Below are 26699 nucleotides of genomic sequence, written 5' to 3'. Positions count from 1 at the left end.
GGGGAATGGATAGCAATGACGGCAGAGTAACCCCCTCAGGGGAAGAAAACCAGGACAGTAGATGAAGGGATAGAATGGGTGGTTTAAGATACGTATAACTAACAATACATACTATATTAAGGGTCCATGGGGGTGGCAAGATGGAGGAGGGAGGAGAAAAAAGAGGAGCTGATATCAAAGGGCTCATGAAGAAAGATATGTTTAGATATTGTTGATGCTAACAATTGTACATGTCCACTTGAGATAACAGATGTATGGTTTGTTAATATATGTTAGAGCCCCCAATAAAATGATTTATTTTAAACAAAGAAATTTTACACAATTAGAAAGTTTGCTATAAAAATAAAACAGTATGCTGTAAGAGATCCTCAATGATTTATAATAAAAAAATAAAAGTGTATGGATCGTGAAAGAAAAAAAAGGCTCATACTACTAGATAATCTCCTAAGTACCTGTCATCTTTGATTTTATTGTTCCTAAATGACTGAGAAAGACTGACAAGAATGGGAATTCCAGAACAGTTAACTGTGCTTCTATGGAGGTGTCCATGGATTAGGAGGCAGTTGTTCGAATAGAACAAAGGAGTGCCGCATAGTGTGTGTCAGGTTGTAATCTCACTATGATTATTCAACCTTTATGCTCAGCAAATCATCAGAGAAGCGATTCAATGAAGAAGACTGCAGCATCGGATCAGAGGAAAGCTTAACAACAACCTGCAATGTGCCGACGACACATCCTTGCTCGTTGAAAGTGAGCAGGGCTTGAAGCACTTGCTGATGAAGATCAAAATTTTCAGCCTTAAAAAATAATAATAAATAACTAATTTTCAGCCATCATGATAGATTACAACAATGTCAAGAAAACAAGAATTCTTGCAAATGGACCAATAGGTAACATCAAGATGAACTGAGGAAAGACCTGAAGTGGTCAAGGATTTCATCTTGCTTGAATGCACAACCAACGCTCATGGAAGCAGTAGTCAAGAGGTGAAAAGATTTTACAGGAGGTAAATTTGCTGCACAAAAACCTCTTTAAAGCGGTGAAAAGCAGGGACGTTATGTGGTATTTCCAATCGCCTCATATGCATGTGAAAGTTAGACATCGAACAAGGAAGAAAAAACCACACTCATTGTCATCTAGTCAATACTGACTCATAGAGACCGGCTATCACAGAGTAGTTATTACCCTCAAGACATGGGGCACTATAAAGTGGAAACGTAATCGATTATGTGACAGATACAGCAACAAAATGTTTTAAAATCAAATTAATAAGATGAATTAAAATAATAATAAATAAATATGTTTTTAAGATGAATTAGATGATCGATAAGAACATTTTGGTCTCCACAGGAAAGCTCGCCACAACGCGAAGGCGTTGAGTTCACAGTTACTTCACAGCCCGGAACTGGCATCAGGCTTCCCTCAGTCGCTTTGGGTTCCCAGCATACTTTGCGCTGCTCCTGGCGGGAAAAGCAAGTTCAACTGAGGGTCAAAGGTCATTGTCTCGCCCTCGTGACCAACCGTTGAAAGAAAGCGCATGCGCCCTAGACCAAGCGCATGCGCCCTCCAGCCGCCTTCCTGGTCCTCGGAGTCCGGCCGGCCCTCAGACATTTCGTAATATATATACCGAATCCACGTATTATTCTCTGCTTTTTACATTCTCTTTCTGTCACCTCTCGATTACGTTTGCCTTTTAGTCCCAATGGCCATAAATTTGCGGGGAAATGTAGATTTTACTCTTAAAGGTTCTTCAGTTTCCGTGAACGCTGGCCGCTAGTCCCGGGTCTCAGTGGACATAAGTGCTTCGTGGACTGACTCTTCGCGAACTTTTCTAGTTAAATTGGATCATTAGGAAAAATTAAATTGCGGAGAGCAAAACAAGAACAAAAACTATGTAGAAATGTCAGGCCCGTTCCTGTGAAGTAAATTCTGACTTAGTGACCCCAAACGTCAAAATATCAAAGTTTATAGTTGAGCAATCAGAATCTGTCACAAAAATCTCATAATTTCCGTTGGCTGCCAGTTCCTTTTATGGCTGCGACACACTATTCAGGGCTAGTGCCAGAAGGAAAGTGTCCCGATTTGGTTACTTTGAAACTACAAATTTAATAAATAAAACTTTAAAATATTAACAGGACAGTTTTTCGTTACTTAATACCTGCCAGCAAAATGCCATCAATGCTTAAAATACCGTAAAAAAGCTTAGGAAGATGACGCCTTAAAAACCAAACACTCGACCTTAAAAAAATCACCTACTATAGAAGGGATACCTGAATCTCAGCAGTCCTGCCTTTTTAAAAAGGTTCCATTTTAAGTAAAATGTTCTATTCAAATAATATTCTTTTGTTTTTCCTTCAAAATTTGAGTTACTTAAGTTGCTGGCAAGAATCTAGAACACCAGTCTGTGAGCTTAAATCCCATTTGTGAGCGCAAAGGGAGCACACAAGTACCCTTGGAGCTGGGGAACAGCTTTCAAAAAAAGATGGAACACTTTACGAATTTGCGTGTCATCCTTGCGCAGGGGCATGCTAATCTTTGTGTCGTTACAATTTTAGTCTATGTGCTGCCGAAGCGAGCACTCATAATATTCTTAAACTAGAATGTTAGGGATAAAAGTAAGTTCTGAATTTAATAAAAGCTTATATTTGTATCACAAGGTTGAATTAAAGAAAATACTATAACAGAAGATGGCTACTGCACAGTTAAAGAGAACTTCCATGGTATGACTCCTTGTAGACATTAATTCTTAATTAACACATTAATTCCTTGTAGACATTGACTTAGCTGATTTCATTGTTTCTTGAAGTCTCACCGTCTTTACCTTTAACTTATATATATGTAAATAAAGTTAGAATCAACTGATTGAGGGCTTAATTAGGAAACTCAATGCTTTAAAAATGAAACCTTTTGCTAAACTTTTGAATTAATGGAGAATTCTATTAGATGTTTTATGCATTGCAAATTTTACTTATATTGTTGGGTACCCTGGAGGAATTAAATTAGGTTCTGTTACTTTAATGAAATAATAATTTTTTTAAGAGCAGTCCACTTCTAGAAAATGACTAGTCATGCTCCAGGGACAAAGATAAAAGTGTCAAATGTTAAATGCATTCTGTAACTGAGAAGGAAATCACTGTTAACTATTGATGACAGACAGATAACCTGCAAGAGACTTCTCAAGAAGAATCTTAAGCACTCTTTGCATGTTACCTTTAGGCTGGTTCTCAAGAAAAACCTTCACATTTGTACTATACTTCTTGGAGGTTACTAATCACAATGGGAATGGAGTCTTTTGAAGAGTACTATGCTTATACAAATTGGATCTATCTTTCTTTTTTAATTTTCTAATAAACCCAACAAAATGTTTTCATTTCCCTTGACTTTTTAGAGTGCGTTGGTATTTCCTAGGAAAATATCAACCGAACAGCAGTCTTTGGTGTTAGTAAAGAGACTCCTAGCCATTTCAGTATCCTGTATCACGTATTTGAGAGGACTATTTCCAGAATGTGCTTATGGAACAAGATATCTAGATGGTAATGTATTTTTAAACTTTCTTTTAAATGTTTTTATTTTTGCCTGCTCTAAAAAATTATATCTATTTTTTGTTAACTGCATTCTCTTTTGCTCGATAGAGATCAATAGTTGTATTTAAAATTGTAATTGTTGAATTTGAAATGTTAAGTCTGTTGTCTTTCAACAATAGGTTTAACCTGTGAACCTGTTTCTGTCCAATCAATTTGGGTTCCTGGTGACCCTACAGGACAGAGTAGAATTGCTCCATAGTGTTTCCGAGGCTGTGTAAGTTTTAGAGGATCAGACAGCCACATCTTTCTCCTGGGCAGTGGCAGGCGGGTTCAGACTATGACAACCTGACCACAGTCAAATGATGTAACCACTGTGCCACGAGAGCTCCAAATAATAGCTTGATTGAGGCATCATTCACGTCCCAGAGAATTCACATAGTTAAAGTCGTGTATTCATGGGGTTGTGCAGTTTTAGTCCAAAAAGAAATCTCATACCAAGTAAAGCACTCCCCATATTTCCCAAGTCCTCTAGTCCTAGGCAAACACCAATCTACTTTCTCTCTCTACAATTTACCTATTCTGAACATTTAATATAAAAGGGATCATATAATATATGGTCCTATGTGACTATAGTTTCTCTCCCTTGGCATAATGTACTCACGGTTCACCCATATCAGTATTGCATTTCACTGCTTTGTTGGATAATATTCCATTATATGACTATACCACATTTTATCTAGTCATCAATTGATTAATATTTGGGTTGTTTCTACTTTTGGAGCATTATGAATAATGCCACATTTGTGTACAATTTTTTGTATTCACATAAGTAGCTTTTAAAAGGCATATTCAATAAATATGCTTGGAAATTTTCCCTCAATTTCTCAAGTATTATCCAGTATTACTCTTATACACTTACATTTCATTTATCAATTATCTCATTACCTGACATATCATATTTATGACAATAGTAAAAGAACAACTATTTTGTACATTAACGTATGCTGGTAATGAACACTGAAGTGTGAAGCGAAAGTAGTGCTGACTGTTATGTTTAAGGTCATACATTAGCTTGGCTGGTATATGACTGGCGGTCGTTTGGTAGTTCTGCCAGGATATAGCCATGGTTATGTTATTAGGAGAGACACTCCCTGAAACAAAGGACGTTGTGCTGGTAGAGGGCAGCACAAAAGAGGAAGGCCCTGGGCAAGATGGATTGACACAGTGGCTGCAGCCATGACCTCAAGCATTAAGAACAATTGTGAGGATGGCTTAGGAGCAGGCAGTGTTTCCTATGAGTAAGAAGCGACTCAATGGCACCTAACAAAACAAAACATCGTCATCCTCCATTTTCACACATGATGATTTCTAAGTAATATCCCAGTCTTTGGAAGTTTTATGACATAATGATGAAGCCAAGAGATAAAAATTATCTATTACTTTCAACTTTGTACAGTGGTATTATCTTTTTTGTGCTATTTTACCAGAGTAAAAATAATACATCCAGATTATACTACAATAGCAATATCCCTCTGTTGCATACCAATGATAAGCACTGTATTAAAGTACTTTATGTATAGTTTCTTGTTAATTTATATTATAGTCATATAAGGTAAATGCTCCATGGGGCTTCAAAACATAGGTGGAAAAATCCATTGTTTTTTAATTCCATTTATCTGTTAACATTTTGAAGCCTCCTTGAGTTATCTATATTTTTCAGGCTAAGAGATACCAGGGATGGGGAACCTTTTTTCTGTCAAGGGCCATTTAGATATTTATAACATCATTCTTGGGGCATACTGGTCAAATATTTAAATAATTCACTCTTAATATGAGGGCTGAAACTGATTCTCTTTGGTGAAACTGATTCTCTTTGGTGAGAAACTGCTTTTCTTTGGTGAGGCCAGTGATATTAACTAGTATTGATGATTTGGGCTGGGCGTTCCCACCCGTCTTAGTCCTTTCCACTGTGTTGCTGGTCCCTTCTTTGCAGCATTCATTGCCTTTGAGAGCCAGTGCACTGCATGGCCCTTGACAAGTATTTTCCTGGGGCTAGGGTCCATACAAGTATTCTAAGACAGATAATGATGGGCATGAAAGATTTAGATCCAATTTTATGTATTCTATACCTTTTAAAATGAAAAAAAGTTAAAAAGAGAAAAAATTCTGCCCATCTACATGTATCTTAATCATTATGATACAGTTTTATAAGAATAAAATACTATTTCCACATAGCCTATCTTCCTTCACTTATATGACCAATACCAATCATCTGGAAATTCATTGCCATTGATATACTTAGCATTCATACAGCTGAAAAAAAATCTGTATTATAATTTTCTAGTTGTTACGGTTTCTAAGTACTATTCTTAAGATAATCTTTATATGATCATTTTTGTATTTAGATCTTTGTGTCAGAATCCTCAAAGAAGATGACAATTGCCCAGGAGCCACACAGTTAGTGAAATGGTAAGTAAAAGAAAACATAAACATAGAATTTTTTTTCTTAAATCATTGTTTTGCGACCTTGCATATCTTTTTATTGTTTAAACCAGTTTTAATGATCCCTCTTTAACACTGGACACTTTGCATTTTTACATTCTAAATTTGCTTTTATTCATGACCATGTGAGCACAGTGTTTTTAGGCTCCATTTTCATATTATTGCTCTCTACAAATAACTGCTAGATAGCTTGTTTTCCTATAAACAACCTAAATTTCAGCTACTTTTTTGTATTTGTTTATAACCTAGTTAATAAGGAGAGAAAATTTAATAAAAAATTTGTTGTATTACTTCATTATAAGGAAATACAGATTTTGTGAAAAGAACTTTATTTACTGGACATGCATTCAATTTGAAAAAGGAACTTTATTTTTTTTTAGGATGCTAGGATGCTATGATGCTTTACAGAAAAAATATGTAAGTTTTAATTTTTTGTTTTAGAATTTATATTTCTAACAGCAGTTATCTAGTAGTAAACATTAAACTTGGCAGGGCCCAATCTGAGTTATCAAGAAGTCTGAATATTTGAATATTTTAAAAACTAACATTAGCTCATTTAAAGCTAGTAGAATTAATATTAGACTAATTTTGTCAAACCAATTTTGATTGTTTAAAGATTTACTTGTATTAATAAACAATTAGCTTATAAAAATTAATTCTTTCAAAATACTTATTCACTTAGTTTCATATTCCTTTGTTTTATTAGGGGTCATATACCTTTTATAATCTTATTTTTATTATTAATAAAGTATCTCTTCATAAAAGTTCAAAATGAATTTTCATCTCCCACTGCCATAAGTTGATTCTGACGCACAGAGGCCATATGGACAGGTAGCAGTGTACCTCCGGCTTCCAGGACTGTACCTCTCCAAGAAAGCAGATGGCCCCATGGTTCTCCTGGGGAGGAGTCTGGCCTATGTGAAATCATCACAAATTCTGAATGAGTGAAATTTTAAATTTGAAGTTTTACTAAATACTAGAAGTCTTTTTGCATATGATGAAGCTTATCTTCTGGAATAATTATTAATTAGGAATAAATGACAAAATAGGAAAAATTCTTATGATATATCATGAAAAATTATTCTATAAAATTCAAGTAAGTTTTGTTCTTTGTTGTATTTCAGCTAAGGATGATTGTTCTAGCTGTAAGTATTGAAATAATATGTTCTTTTTAAGATACTATCAAATACTATTTTTAAAAAATACATATTTGGACTTATTTAAATAGCAATATCCCCACCACTAGATTATGTCAGTTTATTCAAACAACTGATCTACATATTAAAAAAACAAGTAAAAATAATATTTTGGCAGGGGTGTTGTTTACTTTTGTCTGCTTTGTTTTGCTGACTTCACTTAATAAATTAATCTGAATACTCTATTTAGCAATTTAGCTCCTCTTCAATACATATCTGTAGATAACTCAATTGTAAATTATTTTTAAATAGATATACAACGATCCAGAAGATCCTCAGGTAGGTGTACATGAGCAGAGGTTTGTAAACTAATGATTTCTGGTTATTTACACTATTTCTTCTGAAGAATTATAAACGCATATAAGGTTATGGAAAATAAGAAACTCATATTTAAAGTTTGAATATCTATCCCAATCCAGTCACATTCAACTATTTCACCTGATGATTAAAGGAAAGATATGAGGATAAGAAATGAAAGGGTAAAGTAAAAAAAAAATGGAGGAAAGAGCTATTGAGATAAACATTGTTTTTCAGTCCCTTTTATTAACTGGAGAAACAGACTTTAAAAGCTTAAATGGTTTCCCTGTTATTATAACACAGCACAGAATAAAGCCCTGTGTTTAGCCACTCTGCGGAGGTATGCTGCTCCCTTATTGGCCTGCTAAGGTCTTTCCATCCAATATACACAATATACTCTACCCTCGGTAAGTAGTATCTGCCCAAGAGTAACACAAAAGTCCGGACCAGGGGGATAATCCACTGATAGGACTTGAAAATTCAATGGCTCAGTAAATTAACGTGGCAGAAAAAAAATCATCAAATCAATGTTAAGAATCATATAAAAGCAATACATAGGGATTTGTAACCTGTACTGTATATTAGATGGATAATGACATTGCTTTCTATTTAAGACAATTACAGAATGTTACCACTTTAAATTCAAGTACACCACTAATGGACCAGTAATGGACTTCCTCAGGTATTGTTCTAGAGTTTCTTTTTGTGTTTCAGATGACCATTTGACTAATATGATTATATAGCATTAATTCTAAAACTTCTCACATTTCCCAACTGTCAAGGCATATAAAATAAATGTGGAGTAATTAGCTACTATTTAATTGTATAAATGGACCCCAAAATTAGGAAACTACTGTCTGAGTGATTAGAAAGTTAGTTAGCATCCACCATTTGTATATTAACTTCACTTATGTAAAATTGAGTTATTAGTTTATAATAATGATTAAAAAAAAAAAAAAACACCCACTGCCACCAAGTTGGTCACTCTATCTAGGGTTTCTTTCTTAACATTTTTTAAAAACAATTTTATTAGGGGCTCATTCAGCTCTTATCACAACCCATACATACATCAATTGTGTAAAGCACATTTGTACATTCATTGCCCTCATTCTCAAAACAATTGCTCTCCACTTAAGCCTCTGGCATCAGCTCCTCATTTTATCCCCACCCTCCCTGCTCCTCCTTCCCTCATGAACCCTTGAATTATTATTATTATTATTGATGGGGATTAATATATATATTAAATCATTCCATAGTTTAGTCACATTCAGCATAATTGTACATTTGCTACCACAATCAGTTTCCAAACTTTATTTTTCTATTTGGACCCCTGACGTTGTTACCCCTTCCCCCACCCCCACCCCTGTGCCCCACACCCGACAAAACCACTTGTTGACTCCGTAGGTTCATCTGTCCTAGTTTTCATATGCCCCCAAACAAAAAAGTATACCTCAGCTTCATGAGGGTGATCCCCAATGACATAACACTTCTGTGATACCCCTATATGTAGAATGAAAAACAAGCAAAACAGTACAACCGGGCCCTCGGGGAGAAGACTTCTAAGCAGCTGACCTCACAATGCACCAGCAAGCAGCATCCTAGGCTGGGGATACAATATAGGAAACAACCTGGGAAAACCCTTTTGTATCCCACACCAGGCCCACCCTGATGACAAGGAAGAAGGGGTGGGGTGGGGGGCAACAGGTGTGGGAGGTGGTGTATTACATTCACTACAAATCAGTCAAGAAGTAGTTTAAAGCCCCTGTAACTAAGACCCAAAGACCCCACACCCAGTGCTCCGGAGTTGATTCCAACTACAGCCAGTCTGAAGAGGGTTTCCCAGCCGGTAAACCTATCCAGGTGCAGACAGTCAGGTCTTTCTCTCATTGAGTGGCTGGTGAGTCTGAGCCATTAGCAGCTTAATGCCTCACCTGCAGCTCCACCAGGGCTCCTTCAGTAACTAAGGCAGACACACAAAAACAGAATAAAGATCCCAGAAAAAAAAAACAGTACAACCGAAAATATATAAAATTTTGGAAACCAGATCAGGCCCAGCATGCATCAAAAAAGGGATCTGCTAAGTTTTCACTGTTGAAGTCAGGCTTCCGCCTTTGACCTTCTGTACCCAACTCTTCAGTGCATTCCGTTTAGTAACCACTTTCCTCCTGTCTGCCAATTGTGGATACAGGGATTTCACTGGAGGCTTATTTCCTATATAGTTTCTTGTGAGAGCAGATAGATATACTTTTCTTCTTTGGAGCAGCTGGTAGATTTGAATCACCAGCCTTGCAGTTAGTTAGCAGTCTAACACCAATAGCACCACCAGAGCTCCTTAGAATAATGATTTTAGTGGTGACATGACCAAAAAATTGTAATAGTGCTGCAAAATCTCATTTCATAGAATTTCCAACTGAACGTGCAATGCTGTAATAGGAATGAGAGCTGAAAGAGTAAAAGAAATTATGTGATTCTCTTCTAGTAAGAACTCAAACAGATCTGGTTTGTCGTATGCTTACACCAAGAAAGCAAGTATTCTCCTTATCCGCAAGATTTATGTCCTAATGCAAAATCTGGGACCTCTGCCAAATGATGTCTGTTTGACCATGAAACTTTTTTACTATGATGAAGGTACTATTTGTAATATGCCCTATTTCAGTATCAGCAGATTTTAATATTATTATAACAATTGAGTTCTAGTTCAGATAAATGTTTAAAGCATTTAAATGGTATATATTTTTTAGAAATTATAAAATTTATATTTAATATCACAATTTGACAAAGATTTGATTAAGGAGGATTTACAATAAATAATGTGAGGTAAAAGCTCACTCATAATTAAAGAAACTGAACAATAAAATGCCATTTTAATGGGCAAGGATATGGGGAAGCAGGCATTTTCATACACTTGGAGAAAGTGTACTAGGTGGTTTCAAAAACTGTGGAAACATGGAATTTCCATTTAAAGTTCATGGAATTTCCATGAATTCTTTGATGTCTCCTTTTATATAAGTATAATATTTTTGGAAAACAATTTGGCAGTATCAAAATTTTGAATACTCATGCTATTTAATCTATAAAGTCTTAGCTAGAAAAATATCTTGAGAATATACGTGCACATATGCAAGGTTATATTTTATAAGAATGTTCATTATAACATTGGTTAAGATAGGAACAAACTGGAAACAACCTAAATGCTTTTCATTGGAGGATTGAATAAATTATGTTGCTTCTATCTAATAAATTCACTGCCATTGAGTAATACTGACTCATAGTGACCCTAGAGGACAGGGTAGAACTGCCCTGTGGGTTTCTGAGACGGGAACTCTGTGTGGGAGTAGAAACTTCCATCGTACTCCGGAGGAGCGGCTGTAGTTTCAAACCTCTCGTAGCCCAATGCTTAACCATTACGTCATTGGGCTCATCTTACATGACGCAATACTATAAATCTAGTTAAAAGAATGTGCTGATAAACTAAGTTATCCAAAAGATATTGTTAAGTAAAAATAAAGGGGGGAGGGTGTATGTACAAAAGAGTATGTTCTCATTTGTATTTTTAAGGCCACAATTATGAAATAATATTTTACATGCATAATATCTTTTATGAAGCACATAAAGAACAGCAATAAAGGTAACATGTCCTAGTTTAGCTTTAAGCATTGTATTCATGTTAATTCACTTAATGCCCACAATAACCCAAAAGGGTTTTCTATTGTTGATGAGTCTGTTTTGACTCATAGCAAGTCTATAGGACAGAATAGAACTGCCCAAGTCTATCATCTTTACAGAAGCAAACTGCCACATCTTTCTCCTACTAAGCAGCTGGGAAACTTGAAGCACCCTCTGTTGGGTAGATGAGTACCGTAGCCAATGTGCCACAAGTGCTCCTTCCCTATGCGCTTAGTACCGACAGCGGAGGAGATCTAATCAACGATGACACAGAGAGTTTTCTTAAGGTCACATAGCCAATCAAGAGAAGAAAACAAAAATTAATTTTATGGAATAAAATAGATTTAAGAGCTTGCAAACCCCAAACAAAACAAAGCCCTCTAACTTAAGTTGATTCTGACTCTTAGGAACCCTATAGGATAGAGGAGAACTGCCCATTTGGGTTTCTGTAAATCTTTCCCAGAGCATAAAACCTCATCTTTCTCGTGAGAAGCAATTTGTGGAGTAACCCACAACGCTACCAGAGCTCCTTGGAGATAGTCAGAAGGTAGTTTTTGTTGTTTCCTTCATACTGTTGGATGGCAGTGGGTTTGATATTATTTGCAAAGGAGCTTTGGTGGTGCCGTGGGTTAGAACCCACAGACCACTCTACAGGAGAAACGTGTCAGTCTTTTTCCAAAAAGATTATAGCTTGGAAACCCTTGGGGGGGGGGCAGGGCGGGGAGATTCCTACCTAGTTTCTATTTGTCAGAATCATTTCTGACTGCAATGAGTTTATTGGTTTGTTTGTTTATACTATTGGAAATTTCTTTGATCTGCGTGTATTTTTATAACAATACTTTAATTGTTTCCTAAAAAGTACAATTTACTCTGACTTTTTTTTCAGTTACACCACGAACTTACCATCCTCCTGGTTTTAAGAATGGTGACTGTGAAGGAGTGTTATTTGATGGAGATCCTATGTGTTTGAATGTGGGTGAAGTCCCAACACCTTTTCACACCTTGAAAGTAAAAGTGACCACTGAGAGTGAACGAATGGAATCGGCTGTAGTGAAAAGAAAACTACCATTAAAAACTCCTCTTTGTAAAATCCTAATGGACAAAGATGATATAGAAGATGAACGGGAGCATTATGTAAATGTAAGGATTTAAAGCATTTAAAAGTACAAAGGGTCCAGCTGTTACCTGTACCTGTGTACATGCTCTAATCTAGCCGGATTTGTAGGGTAGAATTGGGGTCGTGATAGTGGGGGGAGGAAGCATTCAAGAACTAGAGGAAAGTTGTAACAAAAAAAAAAGTACAGAGGGGCTTCAAAATGTCTTTCCATTATCTTCTTTTCTCTCTCTCTTTTTAAAATCATATTATTGGGGGCTCGTACAACTCTTACCACAATCCATACATCCATCCATTGTGTCAAGCACATTTGTATATTTGTTGCCATCATCATTCTCAAAACATTTGCTTTCTACTTGAGCCCTTGGCATCAGCTCATTTTTCCCCTCCCTCCCTCTCACGAACCCTTGATAATTTATAAATTATTATTATTTTGTCATGTTTTACACTGTCCAATGTCTCCTTTCACCCACTTTTCTGTTGTCTGTCCCCCAGGGAGGGAATTATATGGAGATCCTTCTGATCGGTTCCCTCTTTCTACCCTACTTTCCCTCCACCCTCCTGGTATCACCATTCTCACAACTGGTCCTGAGGGGGTTTATCTGTCCTGGATTCCCTGTGTTTCCAGTTCATGGTAGTGGGGAGGGGGGAAGCAGTAAAGAACTAGAGGAAAGTTGTATGTTTCATTGTTGCTACACTGCACCCTGACTGGCTCCTCTCCTCCCAGCAATCCTTCTGTAAGGGGAAGTCTAGTTGCCTACAGATGGGCTTTGGATCCCCACTCTGCACTCCCCCTCATTCACAATGATAGGATTTTTTTTGTTCTTTGATGCCTGGTACCTGATCCCATCAGCACCTCATGATCACACTATAAATCGTTTTATTTGGGCTCTTATAACAATCCATACATTAATTGTATCAAGTGTATTTGTATGTATGTTGCCATCATTTTCCAAATATTTTCTTTCTGTTTGAGCCCTTGGTATCAGCTCCTCCTTTTTTCCCTCCTTCCCCCACCCTCCCACCCTCAAGGCTTGATTGTGAGCAATGCCTTCAGTGTAGCTTGAAATTCTTCCTTTAGTACCTTTGGTTCCTGCTCATATGCTAAACTTCTGACATGGTGAAATGTCGACGAATTCGTTTGGTACAATAACTCTGTATTCTTTCCATCTTTTCATGCATCATTCAATATTTTGCCCAAAGAATCTTTCAAGATTGCAACTTAAGACCTGAATTTTTTCTTGAATTCTTTCAGTTTAATATATGATGAGCATGCCCTTCCTTTTTGAATTTCTAACTCTTGGTCTTTGTACATTTTGCTATAATATTTATTTTGTCTTCTTGAGCTGCCCTTTGAAATGTTCTGTTCAGTTCTTTTGCTCCATCATTTCTTCCATTTGCTGCTTTATGATTAAGAGCAAGTTTCAGTTTCTTCTAACGTCCACTTTGGTCTTTTAGGTCTTATGAAAAATTATTAGTTTGGACAACAGAAAAGTGGGTAAAGGGAGATGTCAGACAGTGTAAGATATGACAAAATAATAACAATTTATAAATTATCAAGGGTTCATGAGGGATGGAGATTGGGGAGGGAGGGGAAAAATGAGCTGATACCAAGGGCTCAAGTAGAAAGCAAATGTTTTGAGAATGATGATGGCAACAAATGTACAAATGTGCTTGACACAGTGTATGGATATATGGATTGTGAGAAGAGTTGTATGAGCCCCCAATAAAATGATTTAAAAAACAAATAAACAAAAATTATTAGTTGGAATTCCAAATTTCAGTCACATCAAGTAGAATGTTCAATTGCTACCACATGAGTTTCCAAACATTCTTTTTCTACATGGACTCCTTGACACAGTCTCCCTTTCACCGACCCTCTTCACTGTAACCCCTCCCTCCCCCAAACCTTCTGTTCTACTTGCTGCCCCTTTAGGTTCATTTATCCGAAGTTTCATATCTGTAGCACAACGTCAAGAGGGTGACCCTCCATCAGGGACCCTTTGCTCTTTTCATGTGTCATGTTCTCGTCATACTGCAGCTCTCCCGTTAGTCTTCTGTCTTTCACGTTCTCCTGTCATTAGTGTTCAGTGCAGCAAATCTTTCCTTGACCTGTTTTAGAAATGTGGTGGGAGATACTCAAGGTCAAATTTTAGCTCTCATTGACATGTTTAAATTTTCTTCAATTTCATCCTAAACTTACATGAGTTATTGATGGTCTGTTCACAATCAGACCCTGGCCTCCTTTTAGATGCTGATATTGAGCTTCTTTATTGTCTCTTCTCAGAGTTAATTTAATTTCTGTGTATTCCATGTGGAGAACTACATGTGTATGGCCACTTTTTGTGTTGTTGGAAAAGGGTATTTGTTATGAACAAGTCATTGATCTTGCAAAATTCTATCATGTGATCTCCAATTTTGTTTCTGTCACGGAGGCCATATTTTCCAATTATTCTTCCTTCCTCTTTGTTTCCAACTTTTGTCTTCCAACCGCCAATAATTATCAATGCATCTTGATTGCATGTTTGATCAATTTCAGACTGAAGATATTGTTAGAATCTTTAATGGTTGGTGCATGAATTGAAATAATAATTGTGTTTATTGAATTTCCTTGTATGCAGATAGATAGTATCCTGTCACCAAAAGTGTTGTATTTCAAGGTAGATCTTGAAATGCCTTTTTTGACAATGAGTGCAAAGCCATTCCTCTTGATCATATCATTCCTAGCATAGTAAACCGTTTGCTGATTTCAAGTGGATAACATCCGTCCATTTCAGCTCACTAATACAAGAATATTGTTCTTTATGCTTCCATTTCATTTTTCTGTTTTCCTGCATTAGTACTTTGTACATTCCACATTCCAAGTATTAATTGACGTTGCAGCTAGTTCTTCTCATTTTGAGTTGTGCCCTCTCAGCAAGTGAAGGTCTGAAAGGCCTCACTCCTGCAGGCTTCACTCCAGCTGCATCATTATGGCTGACTGTCCTTTGAGAAGGCAGCTCCTGATCAGTCATATTTTGCAGTGCCTTCGAACCTGAGGGGCTCATCATCTGCCACTATCTCTGGCAATGGTATGCTTCCATTCAGTACGTTTTCAGTAAGTGGCAATGTATCAATGCCATCCATAAGTTTTCAGTGGCTAATTCTTCTGAAGTGGGCAGCTTATTTCTTCCTGTCTGTTCTGAGTCTGGAAGCTGTGCTGAAACCTGCTCGCTTTGGGTGATCTTGCTGGTGTTTGGAACACCAGAGAGCAGAGCTTTCAGCACCACAGCCACACACAAGCCATCACGACAAACTGAGACAAGTGATAGAAAGAATGTTTAAACCTGAGGTTTTTCAAACTTTTAACCATGTTCTAAACACTATACTCAGAAACTTAAAAAATACAACCATTCTGATTGAAGGAGAGGAGAGGTTTGTCCTAGAGACCAAGCCAGTCATTGTGGTATTTACTCTTACAGCAGGAAACTCCTAGAACCCGGGAACATAAGTTGAAAACCACTGAACCAGTCCATTCCCCAGACCAATGCTAGAGTCCTTTCTACAACATACCTACTAAGCGTAGCTCATGTAGCCTGTGGTGGAATTCCTCTGAGCTCTAGAAAGTCATTTGCCTGAAGCATCCTGAAAGTGGGAGTTCCTGAAAAAGAGGAATATGTCTTACTAATCTTTATAACTCCCTTCTTCCTACCTAGCACGTAGATTCACAGTTAATGGGTTCGCAGTATTGCCTGAATGAATGAATGAAGTATAAAAGTGTTGAGGTGGTTTTGTTTGCCTCACCAGCCAACGTGAAAGCTAGCATTGCTTGAATCTTTTAGCATTAACATGATGTTCTTTAATCTCATGTCTTTTGTTTTCTCTTGTCTCATTTTATTCCAAATTATGAGCACATACAAAGGTACAGAGGCTGATTCTTAATGAACTAAGAATGGCCACATCTTGACAAAGAACTCAATTTTCCACCAATTCAGTGAAAAAAGCTTTTCCCAAAAAGCACAAATTCCAGTAGTAGTCCCTAAGTATAGATAACTGGGTACTATATAGCATTCTTTGAAATATTTAAAGTTCTTTGACATGTTACTTAAAGGGAACAATAATTATAATTAGATATTAAACCTTTTACTAGTCCTACTTATACCAGGACAGAGCTGCACTGACTCCCTGAAGAGAGTTGGGGTATATTCAAAGTATATACTATATTCTGTAAAGAAATTCTAAAATCATAGACGTTGTTGGGTATGTCTAATTCAGTGCTCTCAAACAATAATAGCAAATAATGACTCTTTAAATCTTTAGACATTTTTGAGAAACGTGTATTTTTCTCATTTATCCTTAAAGCAATCCCACAAAGTAAAGAAAAACTAGATTTTACCCATTGGATAAATAAATAGCTGTTTTATAGTAATTATGGGATCACTTATTTTAAACATACTTAAGGTAGTTGTAGGTTGTGTTTTATTTAACTTTAACATAAAGCAAATTTATTCATAAATACTTCCACCCAATTGTTTTCATTTCTTTTTAAAATATGTTCATTTTTTCCATATAATTATGTAGGATGGTTTTGACACTGAAACTAAAACGGAAGAGCAAATAAAACAATCTGGATCATTTGATTTGGGAGGTAAGAAACTAATGAAGATATAGCTTAATTCACTTCTAATTAATTTTTATATCATCTTAATTTTTTTTTTCTTTAGAGCCTAACTTGGTTTGTGTAGAAGATGAAATGAAATCTAAGGAAAGTGCAGATATTTCAACTTCTCATTATAAGGTATAAACAACTTTTACTTTTTAAGATATATTATTTTTATTGTGATTAAATAAACATAAAATTTACCCTTTTGGTTATTTTAAAAAACACAATTCAGTGACATGAATTATATTTACAGTATTCTTAAGTCATTATGCACTATTTCCAAAATTTTTCACTGTGAACTCTGTGCACTCATTAAGTAGTTATTCCTAATTTCTCCCTCCCCCACCTCCCGCTAACCTCTGATCAACATCCAACTTTTATAAATTAGCTTAATCTGAAAAACTTATTTAAGTGAAGTCATACAAGATTTGTCCTTTTTTGTCTGACTTTTTTTACAGCACGTTTTCAAGGTTCACCCATGTTGTAGCATGTAATCAAAAGTTCACTCCTCTTTGTGCCTGGATACTATTTCATTTTACAGACTTACCACATTCTGCTTATCTGATAACTTGATAGACATTTGAACTGTTTTCTACCGTGTCACTATTGAGAATAATACTGTAGTGTCATTGGTTTACACAAGCATCTGTGAGATCTTGCTTTCAGTTCTTTGGGCTCTGCGCCTAGGACTGGAGTACGGGGTCACATGGTCACTTCATGTTTGCTTTTGGAGGAACTGTCAACCTGTTTCTCCCAGAAATCCATTTCACTTTTAACTTTTTAAAAAACTGTTATTTATATGTCTGCTTAGTTATTTCTTTGACAAGCCCTAGTGGGGCTGTTAGGTAAATGTTGGATTGCTAAACATGAAGTCTGAGCTTTGAACCTACCAGCTGTTCCACAGGAAGAAGATGAGCATGTCTGTTCCTTTAAAGACTTACAGTCTCAGACCCCAGATATTGTGGCTACGAACTCTCAACAGAAATACAGCCAAGCAGCTACACACACCTGATTTCTGATATGGGACTAAAGCACATTAAATGGAGAAGAGAGAGTCTTTTCAACAAATCGTACTGGAAAAATTGTATCTCCACCAGCAAAAGAATGAAACAGGATCCATACCTCACACCACATAGAAAAACAAACTCAAGATGTATTAAATATTTAAACATAAGCCCTAGATATAATGATCATCATAGGGGCAAACCTAAGGTCCCTAATACAAGGCATACATCCACTACCCAACATAATGGAAAACCCCTACACTGCAGAAGCCTAAACATCTCTAAAATAGAAGACTCAGACCTGAAATGACATGTGTGTACATCAAAAGACTTCATCCAAAGAGTAAAAAGAGAACCCAAAGACTGGTAAATTTTTTTGGCATGAAATACTGAATAAAGGGCTCATCTCAATAATCTCTGGAAATTTTAATAAGAAAAACACATACTCCTATTTTAAAATGGGCAGAAGTCATGAATAGACAATTCACTGAAGATGACATCCATGCAGTCAACAATCACATGAAGAAATACTTGTGAATTCATTAGCTATGAGAGAAATACAAATTAAAACAATGAGATACGACCTCACACTGACACTGATAGCAAAATTTTAAGAAAAATGTAAATGGAGAGAATAGAACACTCATACTGCTGATGTGAGTACAGAATTAAATAGCCACTATCGAAAACAGAATGATGTTTCCTTAACCAAATGCAAATAGATATACTATATGGCCCTGCAATCTCTCTACTCAGTATATACCTCAAAGAAATCAAGAACAAAGTAAGAACACATATATGCACACTTATGTTTATCTCAATGCTTTCTTAATAGCAAAAAGATGGAAATAACCAAAAAGCCTGACTGTGGAGGAATAGATAATAAACTCTGGTACTTACATACAATGGAATATTATGCATAGTTTAAAAACAATAATGAAACCATCAAATACCTTGTTATAGCAAATTTGGGAGATGTTATGCTCAGCAAAGTCAGTCAGTCTCAAAGACAAATACAACATGACACCACTATTACAAAAGAAAAAAAATAAGAAAAATGGTTTTCACATCAAAAGAAGAAACAACCACAGACATTTGAGGAGGTTGCTGGGATCCTGACACTTCTGATGAGATGGAATGTGCAACTGTATTTTTTATGTTTTTCTCTGTGTGTGTGATAATCCACAAATAGGAAAACCTTTTTTCTTTTATTTTAACCTTTTTTCTTTTAAAGAGAAAGGTCACAGCCTTGGAATTTCTAGTTTGCATCAGATCTAAACATTGGTCTGAGTGGTTACAAGAGGAGGAAAAGTAACATTAAAACTGAATCCAATGCTTTCATAACAGATTAACTAGTTGCAAAGAATTAGCGGGGGTCTGGGGGAACCTGATGCTCAATTTTACAAATTCAACTGAATTATTATTCATGACATTAGGAGATATTTTTGGTTGAAGGTTTAAGGATTATCTCATGGCAGTAATTTCAGGAATTCATTCACACCTCCCTCCCCCACCGCTCCAGAAGGTCTAGAGTCCATCAGAATTTGAAATTCTATATCTTCTTCCTTTTGATCAAGATTCAGCTGTGGAACTTTTTATCCAAATGTTCAGTAATGGTAGCTGAGAATCATCCAGTTGTGGTCTCATGGCAAAAGAGGCAGTTGCTCATGGACACAATTAGCTAAATATTTAATATCCTCCTCCTGTTCCTGACTCTCCTCCTTGCTCTCTTGCTCCAGATAAATAGAAACCAGTTGTTTGGCATTGCAGTTTTTATTCTTTGTTTTATACGATCTCATTTTTCAGGTCAAGCAGTTAGTCAGTAAAACTTCTGAACTTGATATGTCTGAAGGCAAAACAAGAAGTGGTAAAATCTTTCAGAATAAGATGGTAAGTGTTTCCTTAGGCTTTTTCTACATTCTAACCTGATAATGTGTCCTCCTATGTGAGTTTATGATGAGTTTTAATATTTTACCTATTGAGGCAATATTTATGAAGCACTTATTATACATCAGCTACTCTACTAGGTGTTGGGAATATGTACTAATACTATATAGTTCCAGGTCTTAGCTAAAGTTTAGTAATGAAAATAAATACGCAGCGATATATAGCTATAATAAAAATCTGAACAGGATAAACGAAGGGACAAAAGGAGTCGTTAGTTTTCCCGATGGTGCAGAATAGAGGAGACTGCAGGAAAGACTTTGAAAAGTGACACTATGATCCAGACTCCCAAGGAAATTTCCTAGGATGACAAAATGTTCCCATGTTCTAGCTTATAAATTGAATATTTACTTGATACTTGTTAAGGCATTATAAAAGTAATATCATATGTAATTTACATTAAGTGAATTTTATGTTGTAAAAAAATCACTACTTTTTGTTTCTGGTATGAATTAATATTTTATTTTAGATCTTTAAATTACTCTCAAAGGTTCAGATATGAAGAAAAAGCATTCTGTAAAATGTTACTATTAGTGATATGTTAGAACTGGATTATAAAATCCAGTTGTTAGCATTTCTTCCCAACGCCTGATTCCGTGACATTATGTTTATGTTTGTACCTTGATATGGTGGGAGTGTACACAGAGCAAAAATCAAGTGGCTCAGGTCAGGGTGTTTGTTTTTTCTTTTGAAAGCTAGTTGGAGAACTAGTTGATAAACATTTGCTAACACTGACTATAGTGCCATTTTAAATTGTGTTTTTCTACTCAATGGGAAGTTACAACTGGTAAGAAGGCAGCATTTGAACTCGTATGAAAATGAGAGATATGCGTGTCATGAATTACTACCTCTAACAGCAAAACATCCTCCCTAAGTGGCTTCTATTCATATTTAAGATTATCTTTAACTAGGATATACCCAGGGTATTCTACTAGGCAAAATTTCTTTGTAGCATTAAGATGATTTGGTGACATCAGGTCTTTTTTTTTTTTAATTGCCCATGTTTGGGGTTGTGAACTTTTAGCAATAGTTCTCAACTAAATTCTGGTTAAGAGCAAGGAACTGAAAATATTTAATAGTATATATACTATGGAACTTAGAATTGAAAAAGGCTTTGTTGGTTTTGTTTTTAACATTTTATTGTGTTTAAGTGGAATTTTACATGGCAAATTAGTTTTCCAATCAGTTATACATACCCAGTGTTCCATGGCATTGGCTGCATTCTCTGGGTTTCCCATTTCCATTCATCCAATTTCTCTAACCCTTCCTGCTTTCTTCTTGCCTTTGGTTTCTGGCAAATATTGCCCTTTTGGTCTCATACACTTGATTGCTAATGAGGAGCACATTCTTCACAGGTCTTACTGTTTGTTTTATAGCCCATCTATTATTTGGCCGAGAGGTGGTTTTTGGAAGTTTCTTCAGTTTCAAGTTAGAAGGTTGTCTTAGGTCAAGAGTCTCAGGGATTCCTCCAGTTTCTTTTGGACCATTCAGTCTGATCTTTTTTTCTTTTCAATTTGAATTTTATTCTACATTTGTTTACCTCTTTTAATCAGAACCTTCTAAAATTGGGCTTTAAAGAGTTTGTGGGAAAATGGGGCTTTTCCATGAACTTTTTGATGTCTCCTAGTTTTGTGGTGTCCTGGTCACCATGGATGGCAATAGGAGCAAGGCACCATTTAGTTCTTCTGGTCTCAAGTTAGAGAAGACTGTGGTTCATGTGGGCAATTAGTATTTGGGACTAATTTATTTCTTGAGTCTTCAGGAAGAGGGAAACCAATAGCTGCTTCTTAGATAGCTACTGTCAAGCTTTTTAAGACCTAAGATGCTACTCACCAGATTCTCAAAAACCAAACTCACTGCCATTGAGTCAATTCTGATTCTTAGTGGCCCTATAGGTCAGGGTAGAATTGCCCTTTTGGGTTTTTGAGACTGTAAACCTTTACCGGAGTAGAAAGTTTCATCTTTCTCCCACGGAGTGTGAGTTTGAACTGCTTACTTTGCAGTTAGCAGTCCAACATGTAACCAACCCACTACGCCACCAAGGCTTCGTAGGATGTAGAAAATTATCTTTTTATTTATTTATTTATTTTGAAAATTATCTTTTTATGAACTGTGTTTTACCAATTAATCTAGATGTCCCCTGAGACTATGGTCTTAACGCTTAAGTCCAGTCTTTTAGTCCTGATATCTAAGTAGTTTCTATAATTGTACCCCCCATGGCCTCTATATATATGAGTATACATACATTATTTATAAATATGTACATTATTTATAAATATGTATGTAGAAGTATCAACAATCATACTTTTATTTGTATGAAGTTATATTCCCATATGACCTCTAGAAAAGGGTATCTTAAATGTTAGAAATACTTCCTTTTAGAGAATATTAATATGATAATTAATAGTTTGTCATCATACAAAATTCATTTTAAAACTGCCTGTGGTTACATAAGGATGAACAATAAAGCATTGGCTGTTCTTTCTTTGTGGAGGTTAATGGAAATCAACCAGTAAAATCTTCTAAAGAAAATCAGAAGAGAAAACGACCTGTATCAGGAAAAACAGTAAGTCTCATGACTATTGTATACGAGGAGTACCCAAAAAATGAAAAATAAAACAAAACGCAATTTTTTTCAAAGCTGTGTATTAATTTTTTTTTACAAAACAACCTTATCACTTTCAAAGTAGTCTCCTTTACATTTAATACGTTTGTCAAATCTGAGATTCCATTCCTGGAAACATTTTCTAACTTACCTGTTTAGATCACTCCTTCATTTTTTTTCCTTCACCTCTTCTATGTCATCAAATCGCTGTCGGTTCATGTCCCTCTTCATTTTCAGAAACAAAAAGAAGTCTCACAGAGGGAGGTCAGGTGAGTAAGGTGCATGGGGCAAGAAAATCATGTTTTTTTGCCAAAAACTGGCACCCTGAGATGGCTGCGTGAGTAGGTGCATTGTCGTGGTGGCATAACTAGTCCCCTGCCTGCCACAAGTCAGGCCGTTTTTGTTGCACACTGTAATGCAATCTTTTCAGAACCTCTGAATAGAAAGCTTAATTAACAACCTGACTTGTTGGACAGACTCCAAATGCACTAATCCCCCTTACATTAAAAAACAAAAACAAATGAGCATCAGCTTGATCTTTGATTTCACCTGACAAGCTTTTTTTGGGCAAGGTGACTGATGTTTGGTTGCAGGGTCGTAAGAATAGCACCATGTCTCCGCCACCAGTAATGACCTTGGGAAAAAGTCTGGGTCTCTTTGGAGCTGTTCTTTCAAAGCATGGCATGTTTCCACTGGGTGTTCTATTTCCTGGTCACTCAGAGCCCAAGGCACAAATTTCGCAACAACCCTTCTCATTCCTAAATCTTCTGTTAAAATTCTCTGAACCGAACTCCAAGATAGTCCAGATAACTTCCCCATCTCTTCAATGGTCCATCATTGATCTTGGAGCAGAATGACGCTTTTCATCAATCAACAGTTTGCCGTTTTTGAAACAAGAAAACCACTCGTACACTTGAGTTTTTCCCATAGCACTGGCCTTGTAAACTATGTTAAACATCAAAATGGATTCTGTGGCATTTTTCCCTGAGCAGGAAACAAAATCTCACAGCTACACACTGTTCTCTTAAATCGGCCATTACAAAAAATGAGGTTTGAGCAAAACTGCTTTTATGAAAAAAATTCACTCTAACTAAGAGACCCTTCCCAGAAGAAATCACTGGGTGCACTAATTCAATTGCTTGCCTAATGGGGAAAAATGCATACGATGAAAGCTCTGCTGAGCAGCTTTTTTGCATTTTTTGGGAGGGTACCCCCTTGTATGTTGAATAAAATCTTAAATATCAGAATCTTATCCAGATAGAATAAAATTAAAATGATAACTATAATATCCTTAGATGTCAAAGTGCTGATATTCAAATATTGTTTAAATATATTCTTTTTTTTCAAATGCACAATTTTATTTATTTACTTTTAAGTTTAAATTCTTGAGGGGTAAAGCATCACACGGAATCTGTGTCCAATAGCCTTAGCAGGCAGGTTGCTCCGGAATTTGGCCCGAATCCTGCCACTGTTTCCATGGGCACGAGTTACCTTTCCCCAGGTGACTCTGGTTTTGTTAGGTTTGCCGCCAGGAGTCACTGTGTTGTTCTTTGCTTTGTACACATAAGCACATCTCTTGCCTAAATAAAATTCCGTTTCATCTCGGGCGTAAACACCTTCAATTTTAAGAAGAGCCGTGTGCTCCCTCTGGTTCCGTAGACCCCGTTTATAGCCAGCAAAGATGGCCTTGGACCACGGCCTTCCAGACATATTTGCCGTTTAGAAGTCCTGTTCCCAGCAGGCCTCCACAGGCTCCAATATGGCGAAAAAAGGCTAAATATATTCTTAAAAATGAGGTGATTTTGAACTAAGATGCACTGTTGGTTTATTTATTTTCTTAATGTAACGATTTACTATCTAGCCCTAAGTTATACAGTGGGTTAAGCCATGGGCTGCTAACGGAAAAGTCTGGCTCAAACCCACCAGCTGCCTACCAGAGAAATATGAGGTGGTCTGCTTTTGTAAAGACTTACAATTTTGGAAACCTTATGAAGCAGTTTTACTCTGCCCTATAGGGTTGCTTTGAGTCAGCATGAGTCGTGCAGCCCTGTGTTAAGTATTTACTGCCTCATCCTATGAATGATCTGAAGCAGTTAGAGGAATTTTCTAAAGTAAAGATCAGGATCAGGAAGAATTTGGGTGGAATAAGAAAGTACAATGCAAGAACATTCAAGCCACTTTGTTAATTACAAGCTGAAATTGGAACAGCCTCTAGGTAACACAAACATTTAAGTACTAAACTACTAGCCAAAAGTAAGGGGTTCATGTCTACCTAGAGACTCCTTATAAGACACATCTGGTGATCTGCTTTTGCTTGTAAAGCCCTGTAGAGCAATTGTACGTTGCATACATATGGTTGCTACCAGTCAGAATTGACTCCATAGCAGCTAACAACAAAACTGAGCCACAAATTTTAACTGGGCTTTCCAGAGGCTCAAACTAAGGTGGATATAAGATAAGTTGTCAAGTCCAGGTGTTCTCTAAATATCCAGAGGGAGAAAGACAACTTTTCCTGACCTCAGTCTTAAGACAGATCATATACTTGACATTTCTGAGATAAATATATTCATTTTTTCTGACTAGGATTTTTAGTACTTTTAGTTAAAATTAAATAGTTCTTATCTTAATAATATTTTAAAAATCAAATATTAAAGGACAGTCTTAAAAATATAACTGGTCAATACTATTTTTAATTTAAATAACTTAAAGGAATAGAATAACTTGATATTCCATTAGTATTTTTTAAGTTCTTAAATTTTTTCCAATTATTAATCCAGTTTGTAACCCCTGGATAGCTTGGCTTTTTCCATCCAAATAAAAATTCAGTAACCCAGGGAATCTTAGGTGGTATTCAGTTTCATCCTTCATTCATTTAGACACTTGGATTGAATTTCTGTTTGTCAGGTACTACAAAGAGCCCTGGTGGCTTAGTGGTTGGACTGCTGACCACAGAGTCAGCAGTTTAAAACCACCAGCCACTACTCAAGAAAAAGATGAGGCTTTCTACTGCTGTCAAGAGTTACAGTTTCAGAAACCATCGGGGCAGGTCTACCCTGCTCCATAGGGTCACCATGAATCAGAATTGACTCCATGGCAGTGAGTCTGGTTTATCAGGTACTACTAGGAGCCCTGTTGGCAAAAAGGCTTAGTCGTTGGGCCATTAACCATAAGGTTAGCAGTTTGTACATACCAGCTGCTCTGCAGGAGAAAGATGAGGATTTCTGATCCTGTGAAGATTTGAAGTCTCAGAAATCCAAAAGGACAGTTCTACTCTGTCTTATAGGGTTGCTGTGTATCAGATGGACTTTTCTGGGTTTTTGTTTTATCAGGTTCTACTGAGCACTAAAAACCAAAACAAGGAAAGCTTCATTTAAATTCTCCATGGTGCTAAAGAATGCCTTTTTATTTGTAGTTCATGTTTTGATTCTTTTTCTTTCACGTGCTACCAAATATTTGAATATTTTTAAAACATAATATTTTAATGTTTTTCAACTATTCCAACAACCCTAATAAAGGCCTTATGTTCGGTAAGTGCTTACTCCCAATGACCGTTGGAAGATAGATGTAAATGTGTTAATATGTTAACAGTCATGTTTTAACTCACTTTTTAAGAATCCAGGCATTCTTATTTTAATAGGAAATAATTCTGCTTTGCACAATAATAAAGAAACCTCAGACATGAAAAAAACCCACATTTTAAATTACAGACATTTAAAGTGAAAGTATCCACTAAGTAGGTATTTTCTTTTAGCAGGCCCCCCACCATTTTCATTCTCCGAGTCAAGTATCAATGCCAAAAAGGAGACGGGTTAGTGAACCAAAGGAGCATCTTTAAAAACTCTTTTCTACATGTTTTCAAAGTTTTCTCAACATTAACTAAAGGACACTATATCATTATTTTAAGGTATGTTTTCCATACCTCTGTAGTCTTAAGTAGTCATATACTCAAATGAAGTTCTTAGCTGGATATTATATTGTAATCCTTAATCTTATTTGACACAATCCAAGGAGAAAAATCTAATGCCAACATTAACAACATTGTAACTGACTCAGTTTATTGTCTACTTAGTGTTTATCTATCTTCTGTTTTTGTGAATACTTGCTTTAAACATATATTAACATTTAAGCCCCCCTAAAAGCTATTTTTTGGAAACAAAATGTTTATTAAAATCTGGTAGGGATTCACTTTTTATGTATGTAAAACC

The 26699-nt window shown here is 36.2% G+C and overlaps 1 protein-coding gene, 1 non-coding gene and 1 pseudogene across 3 annotated transcripts; 1 reads left to right on the top strand and 2 right to left on the bottom strand.

Annotated features, from left to right (window-relative positions):
• Positions 1 to 2476: 2476 nt before the first annotated feature.
• LOC142438237 (U6 spliceosomal RNA) lies at positions 2477 to 2579 on the bottom strand. The gene has a single exon (XR_012782658.1). It is a non-coding gene; the product is annotated as a U6 spliceosomal RNA (small nuclear RNA).
• A 108-nt stretch (positions 2580 to 2687) lies between these two features.
• Positions 2688 to 26329, top strand: HORMAD1 (HORMA domain containing 1). Of its 2 annotated transcripts, XM_075540337.1 has the most exons (14): positions 2688 to 2720; positions 3389 to 3533; positions 5930 to 5993; positions 6407 to 6443; positions 7151 to 7171; positions 7475 to 7501; positions 8134 to 8201; positions 9999 to 10147; positions 12072 to 12325; positions 16860 to 16926; positions 17003 to 17076; positions 19752 to 19835; positions 22384 to 22455; positions 26249 to 26329. In XM_075540337.1, exons 1-14 carry the CDS (start codon positions 2688 to 2690, stop codon positions 26327 to 26329), a joined length of 1176 nt encoding a protein of 391 aa, XP_075396452.1. The 2 variants fall into 2 exon arrangements, with proteins under 2 accessions (XP_075396452.1, XP_075396453.1); XM_075540338.1 differs by lacking the exon at positions 7151 to 7171.
• Positions 23872 to 24265, bottom strand: LOC142437042 (large ribosomal subunit protein eL33 pseudogene; annotated as a pseudogene).
• Positions 26330 to 26699: the final 370 nt, after the last annotated feature.

Source organism: Tenrec ecaudatus, chromosome 1 (genome assembly GCF_050624435.1).
Source record: "Tenrec ecaudatus isolate mTenEca1 chromosome 1, mTenEca1.hap1, whole genome shotgun sequence".
NCBI lineage: Eukaryota > Metazoa > Chordata > Mammalia > Afrosoricida > Tenrecidae > Tenrec > Tenrec ecaudatus.
Note: the sequence above shows the minus strand (reverse complement) of the source record. Positions and strands in the feature narration are given on the sequence as shown.

Excerpts from the sequence above, each read along its gene's own strand:
- HORMAD1 (XM_075540337.1), top strand. The coding sequence starts at position 2,688 with ATGGCTACTGCACAGTTAAAGAGAACTTCCATG. Across the intron at positions 6,444-7,150 it reads ATGCTTTACAGAAAAAATAT|CTAAGGATGATTGTTCTAGC; the intron begins GTAAGTTTTAAT and ends GTTGTATTTCAG. Across the intron at positions 10,148-12,071 it reads ACTTTTTTACTATGATGAAG|TTACACCACGAACTTACCAT; the intron begins GTACTATTTGTA and ends CTTTTTTTTCAG.